The sequence below is a fragment of the Zea mays genome, chromosome 4, assembly GCF_902167145.1.
Source record: "Zea mays cultivar B73 chromosome 4, Zm-B73-REFERENCE-NAM-5.0, whole genome shotgun sequence".
Classification (NCBI taxonomy): Eukaryota; Viridiplantae; Streptophyta; class Magnoliopsida; order Poales; family Poaceae; genus Zea; species Zea mays.
In genome coordinates, this window is record NC_050099.1 from 243,719,623 (window position 1) to 243,726,907 (window position 7,285).

At 42.1% G+C, this 7,285-nt stretch overlaps 1 protein-coding gene across 1 annotated transcript; it reads left to right on the forward strand.

Annotated features, from left to right (window-relative positions):
• Positions 1-1,261: 1,261 nt before the first annotated feature.
• LOC100282805 (uncharacterized) lies at positions 1,262-6,372 on the forward strand. The gene is made up of 10 exons (NM_001155711.2): positions 1,262-1,467; positions 3,140-3,176; positions 3,655-3,732; positions 4,500-4,524; positions 4,614-4,646; positions 4,787-4,908; positions 4,985-5,115; positions 5,273-5,496; positions 5,575-5,804; positions 5,914-6,372. Exons 2-10 carry the CDS (start codon positions 3,174-3,176, stop codon positions 5,998-6,000), a joined length of 933 nt encoding a protein of 310 aa, NP_001149183.2. The 5' UTR covers positions 1,262-1,467; positions 3,140-3,173; the 3' UTR covers positions 6,001-6,372.
• The last annotated feature ends 913 nt before the right edge of the window (positions 6,373-7,285 follow it).

Here is a 7,285-nt window from a genome sequence, read left to right on the forward strand (position 1 = left end):
GTTGTCCCCAGCGGAGTCGCCAAAAAGTATGTTGACGCTTTTTCGGAGCGCCAAATACTCAAGAAGAACCGGCGGCGGTGCTCTCTGGTCAGGCGCAGACGGTCCGCGGCCTGGGGCCGGACGATCCGCGACCTGGCGTGAGGCGGCAGTGCTCTCTGGTCAAGCGCGGACGGTCCGCGACACAGGGCTGGACGGTCCACGACCTGGTGCAGGAGCTCGGGTTCCCTGCCTGACGACCGGATGGTCCGCGCCCTAGGGCCGGACGGTCCACGCGTACGCAGGGGCGGCGGAAGATCGCCGACGACGCCTGGATCTCGCTCCCGGGAGGGACCCCGTCGGAGAGGAGAGATCCTAGGAGTTGTCTAGGCTCGGGCAGGCCGACCTAGACTCCTCTAATCGGCGTAGAGTCGAGGAGAGGCGGAGAATTTGGGGATCGAGTGGCTAAACCTAAACTAGACTAGAACTACTCCTAGGATAAAATGCGAAATAGAAGTTGTATTGATTCGATTGATAATTTCAAATCGGCCGTTGATCTCTCTTTTTATAGAGGAGGGGGGTTGGACCCTTTACACGACTGGATTCCGAGCTAATTCCGCAAATCTAGCCAACAAACATAGCACAAAACTCGGAACCCTAAACTGCTCTGCGCATGCGCGGACCGTCCGGCCTCAGGGCCGGACCGTCCGCTTTTGGGGCTCAACAAACACTAAATATCTTATAATAAACATATAATAGTTTGAAGTAACATTATATTAATTAAAACATCGATGAACGATAAAACTATAAAATATATAATAAAATTATAGTATATATATTTTAATATTTAGAAAATTCTTTAGTGGAGGCTTTATGAGGTCGAAAGCGTAGAGGACTGGATCCCTATTCCCTACAACCATCCGTGCCTAGATGAAATTATCACTCTCAATATATAATTTCATTTTTACAGACATTTAATTCTATGATCCATCTTTTATTAATAACTGAACTAATAAACTTTCACCTATCATTATTTCTTTGAATAACATTATCATATCATCAAAAATGGTTATACAATAGCTTATTAAATATTCCACGATGCAACCTTGACTTTTAGAGAAATTTAGATCCATACCATTAAAAGATCACCACTTTGGATTCATACCATTACTATCTCACTTACATGTGGGTCTACATGAGTCAATGACATGTGGGGTCCATGATATATATCTAAAGTTTGGATCTTTTAATGGTATAGATCCAATTATTCCTGACTTTTATCATTAAAAGATGATTTTCCCTATATGCCCAGGCCCAGCGTATTCCTCTTCGGTTCCTCCATTGCTCCTCGCGTGCGCTCCCTCTCCTGTCTCCCCCTCCCCCTCCCCCTCCCCCTCTCTCTCGTGGAGACGACTGGGCCGCCGTCGTTGCTGCCCTACGCGGCTACGCCCAGGTCTTCTTCGGGCCCTTAGCCGCGACGAGCGCCACCAGGTACGCCCGCTCTCTGGTCTTCCTTTCTTGATGTGCGCAACCGAGCACCCAAACCCTAGATGAAAGGTCCGAACATGGGCGGCGTAGACGAGCTCGTCGAACTTGGCCGGCGGTGGCTGGTAGCCCCTCCGCTCCTTAGGGTGGTGGTGTCTGAAGCCCCCTTTTCCTCCATAACTGCGACTTCACCCCCTTCGGCGATCGAGCTCTCTTGTTTGGTTTCTCCCTCTAATCTCGTGTGCTCCTTGCAAACAGGCACCCCCTTGCCCCTATCAATCCCCTATGATATTTCCGTAAGCCGTAAGCGTAAGCTAGCCATGGATTTGGAAAGCGCCCTTGTGGCTTCAACCCCTTCTTCCTTGCTGATCCTCTATGTGTCCTTTGCCTTGGAGCCTCGGCTATGGTGGTACGAAGGGCTAAAATTAGCTGGCCACTTGGGGGCTACGCGGGAGAGGGAGGGAGTTCGGGAGTATCAATCTCTCTTCACACTACTTATAATAGAAACTGCTGCGCTGTTTGATCACGAATGGAGGTTGGAGGAACAGGGGTCTGCGCACGCCACACGGTTGACCATCAGTGTGGAAGAATCAGTGGTCTGCGCACGCCGCACGGTTGACCATCAGTGTGGAAGAATCACACGGGAGGGAGATGAGAGAGACGCTACCAAAAGCTGTTACCGCTCTGATTTGGTAAATTTTGACAAGCTGCGCTTACTAGTCGTGGATCCAGAAACAGATAAGGGGAGGCTGAATTATGGATTGATGAGGCTGGAGATGGCCACAATGCGAATGAACGGAGCTACCACAGAGAGGATGCGTGAGTTGCAAACATGTGTGGGTGCGTGCCGTGGGCATGGGTGATGACCTGATGGGTATGCAGCCTATGCGCCTGCTTTGTAACCATGGGCCTTCTTCTTACAACTATGCAAAATTACTACATGGTACTAAGTGCTACTTGGGCTGCTGCCCTGCCAGCCCCAGTCCTGGATCTGCCCCTGGTGCTTATTGGTCTCATTTGGCAGGCTGGTGGCCATTTCAAAAGGTGGTTTATTTATTTATTAAGACGAAAACTTCCTCCTCTTGGTTATTGGGTGTACATGTTTGCACCCATGTCCTTTATTGAGTCAGCCCCTGTCCAAGCTAGCAGCCTACTACTGTCCAGTATTCAACAGTTCAAGAAACAAGTTAACTTTTGTTAAGCCAGCACGTTGTGCAGAAAGCTGTATCAGTATATTATTGTTGCCATCCCAGTGAACATAAACATAGTTGAACCTTGTACTATGCGGAACAGTATTTTGACCTTGAATTTTGCTTTGTGTCTTGACATCAAATTTCCTTGGACTTAACATTAATGACTATACCATGGCACATATATCTGTCTACCTCCATAAATGGTTGTCATCATGTCCATGAGCAGTTTGCGAACAGGCGATACCCTTAGTGTGAATGTTAATTCTATTCTGTGATGTTGCATCTTCTTAATCTCTGTCAAGATGAAGACTGACATAGCCTTATAGCTGATCTTGTGTTCCCTTTCTTGATTGTCCCACTGATCCAAAGTGTGAAAGCAATTTCTTTTGCAGCCGTGATCAATGCTCAATACTTTGAGATGCTAGTATTTGTATGTCTGCCTTGTCTGCATCACTTAATTTATTCTCTTCCCCCTCATATTCCAGGGAGTAGAAGAGGTTAACCTTCTGGTTGGAAACGATGGTAAGTACTTTAGCTACAACTATGTTTTTCTTATCTTTTTTTGAACATTGTGAACCATATATCTGGATAATTTTGTCTATGGAATCATGTAACTGTTTGGTATACACGCTTTCCCCCACTTGGAAGTAGCTGATAGAACTGAACAGTATAATAAATGTCAAGAGATTACTCCTCAAGGTCTACATCACTGTCTAATGTGCAGCGAGTTCAGATTCACAAAGTCTTCCCTCTATACTTGCTTGGTTGCTCCCATTGCTTAGCAGTATGACAGCTTTTGATTGTAGAACTGAACCAAGCTATAATTTCTTTCATGTATCACATATGTTGTTGATACTCAAAACTAGAATAATCGCTGTACGCTGTCACCTGTCTTCTTTTCACATGTGCGGGTTTTCAACAAAAAATGTTACTATTTCATTTGTTGTTCAACCACACTGTTGTGTTCTCAGTCCTCATACATTTGTTCATTCATGAGTAGTACTTCGAAGGCTATGGCTTCCGTGGAAGTACTTTCGAGCAGACATATCGCTGCTATCCTGCGTCTTTCATCGACAAGGTTTGTAAATCCAAATCAGATGAGATGCCATGTTTTCTATTTGAATATGTTGTGTTCCATGTCATGGCTTCATGCTGTGCCCAGCTTCATGGCACATATGACTATATGTCGTAGTTCGTTATGAGGTACTGTAATCATCTCTTTTATTCCATATGCACATCTTTCATCATATGTGCATATGAATCATGTTGCATAGGTTGGATTCAAATGCCTATTTTCATTTGATTGTGAATGAGGAACTTCTATTTTATTATCAAAATGACTTGCGAATTGAACAAGTAAAATGTTTACATTATCAGTAGCTAAGCTGTAGTGCAACTTATTGGCATGTTTATGTTGACTCTGGCCTTTCTAAAGGATGTCACCAAATTACTTTTAACCTTCTAATGTTATGGTAACAGAATTGCATCCTGCAGCAAATTCTGTACATCTAATGCTAGAATAATCACTACAGCCCTGTTCCAAAATAATAGTCAGTATAGCCTTTTTCCTAAATCAAAATTCTCTAGCTGTAAAGTATGTAGAAAAAATGGATCAACATCTACAACATCAAAAAACTCTCCATGAAATGTCTTGATAGTGCATTCATTTGAGCTTGTAGATGTTAATGTATTCTAAAAAGTTGGCAAAATTAGAGATGTTTGACTTAGGTCAAAGCTAAAGTGACCTATAATTTGGGAATTGGGATGGAGGGAGTAGCTTTTAAGATAATATTACATTTCACAATTTTGGAATTTACTGTAAAATATCTCTTTACCTTTTTGCAGCCACAACTTGAGGCCGGTGACAAAAGTATGTTCTCTGTTCCCTGAGTTCTGAGCTCCGTATCTATTTTAGTTGCCATTGGAAGTTTACAGGATTATTATTTTGCTTCTTTCCAGTTATAATGCCACCATCAGCTCTTGATCGTCTTGGTAAGTTAGGCACATTCGTTACTTCTCATCTTTGACATGCACAATGATAATTCATCTAACATGTTGTTTGGCAAAATTTTCCACACTTATTCCTCAATAAGTTCTCTATTATGAAAAAATAATTTTTGGTTTCTCTGCAGCATCTCTGCATATTGAATACCCTATGCTATTTGAAGTCCACAATGCAGCAGCAGAACGGACTTCGCATTGTGGTGTTCTGGAGTTCATTGCAGAAGAAGGCATGATCTACATGCCATATTGGGTATGTCAAGATCTAGGATGCTGTTGCACTTCTTTATATCATCATGTCAACGAAGCTAACTTTACGTGGTCTTCAGATGATGCAAAATCTTCTTTTGCAAGAGGGAGATATGGTGTTCATAAAAAATGCCAACCTCCCCAAGGGCACATATGTGAAGTTGCAGCCTCATACAACAGACTTTCTAGATATTTCAAACCCCAAAGCAATGTTAGTAATTTTTCATTAAATATTTCTTATCCTAGTGAAAACATCCTTTTACCCTTCCCCTTCCCATATAGTTTGTATTCTGACTAGGGTTACATGGTATTAGTAGCGTTTTGAATCCCTCAAAACACTAATGACCCTGTTTGTGTTATTCTTGCAGCTTGGAGAAAACTTTGCGGAACTTTTCTTGTCTAACTACAGGTGACAGCATTATGGTTGCATATAATAACAAGAAGTACTACATTGATATAGTAGAGACAAAGCCCTCCAATGCTATAAGTATTATTGAGACCGATTGTGAGGTTGACTTTGCTCCACCACTTGACTACAAAGAACCTGAGCCAGTAAAACCTGCTGTTCCTGCAAGCACGGAGCCTGGTACCGGTAAGACTATTGTCCTATGTGATTACTGTTCCCCATATGGTTTTTTCATGCACATTATTTTTATGATTATTTTTTCAGACGTTCCAGCTGAAGAAGAACCAAAGTTCATCCCCTTCACTGGTTCAGGAAGGCGCTTGGATGGGAAGCCTTCCAAAGATAAAGATGTGCTAGCCTCTTCCCCTGCAAAGCGACAAGCTAATGCGACCAACGGTGTACAGCCTTCAACAGCCACCACATCACAGGGCAGTTCATCGCGTAAGGCCACAGGAAAACTTGTCTTTGGCTCTGGTGGTAACCGAGCCGAAAAGGTTGGTCTTTTACAATATTTTGAGCTCGTTGAGTCCATCTACACATGATATGGAAGTGATTACCTTATGGAACTACGCCTTGATGTTCCATTTTGCATTAAATGTGTAGGCACCTGAAAAGGAAGCAGAGGAGCCCAAGAAAGAAGACCCAAAATTCGCAGCATTCACAGGAAAGAAATACTCACTGAAGGGCTGAATAAATAGGAAGACAATGTATTATCAGTATTTCCGGTGACGGACATTCTCAGGGAGAAGCGCTTACCAACCCTGTTATGTGGGAGGGTCTTTCGGTGGGATAGTGGTCTCTGTTTCTCCTGAACTATTACCCTTGTGTAGTTGTGTCAGCCACACCGGAGCAACTGATGTATAAAGCCGCTCTTGTCCGATAATGGATTTCTGTTGAGCTTGCATGTACATTTTCTAAAAAGATAACTGAAATCGCCAAAAAAACTACAAATACTATCTAGAATTCTGTTGAAATTTTAGATTTTATTTGCACTTATCTTTGTTTCACTCTAGCTTTGTCACTGAGACTATTTCTTTTTTTTAAAAATATTTATGTGTTTAGTATAGCTTTGCTTCATTTTAGAACAACCCTCTTCTAAAACGAGTGGAGGAGCTTTCCTCTGCAGTCTAGATTATTTATCATGATTAACATATAGCCCGTGTTAACGCTACGGTCATGTGGAGGGAAGAGAGAGAGTTGATGGTGGTGGTCATGTGGAGGGAAGAGAGAGAGTTGATGGTGGTGGGTCGGGAGGAAGGGGAGAGATGAGTAATGATGGATGATCCAAATAATATATTCATTGGATTTGAGTGTATAAAGGAGTGATGTTTATCGAACTATCTAAACTGCTGGTTAATTTAATGTAGGTTATGGATATTAGGTGCAATTTGTTTGGTGTATTTAGTGTAGGTTATAGATATGGGGTTAATTTAGTTGGGTGAGTTTTGCAAAGTTTAAGTCAGTGGATTATATAATGGTATAGACTATGCTTGTGATGGGTAAATACATTCAATAGATTGTTTATCATAATTAATGTCAGTGACATGTAAATACCTTCAAACTTTATGTCTAGGTTACTTTTTAAGGATTTTCAGAGCAGTAACCCATAGAGTTTAAGAGTTGTAACTGTGGAGTCATGGTATTTGATTCGTTTTGATCAACTTACGTAATCATGCACAAACATAGTTGAGCATGTTGAAACGGTTACAGACGACTACAATGTTAGATGGAACTCAACTTTTCTGATGCTTACGCATTTACTTCCTTATAGAGGAACTTTCTCAGTGTGGATTAAAACAAACCATCCTAGCAAAGAGGATGGGTCTTTCTTACTTAATGATGATCACTTGTATATTGCCGAGAAGATGTTATCTTTACTTCAAGTCTTCTATGATTCAACTGTTGTTTTGTTAGGTGTTTATTACCCAACGTCACCTTTAATGATGCATCATACATTGAAAAATTGCTAGACAAC

Excerpts from the sequence above, each read along its gene's own strand:
- LOC100282805 (NM_001155711.2), top strand. Across the intron at positions 3,733-4,499 it reads CTGCGTCTTTCATCGACAAG|CCACAACTTGAGGCCGGTGA; the intron begins GTTTGTAAATCC and ends ACCTTTTTGCAG. Across the intron at positions 4,525-4,613 it reads ACTTGAGGCCGGTGACAAAA|TTATAATGCCACCATCAGCT; the intron begins GTATGTTCTCTG and ends GCTTCTTTCCAG.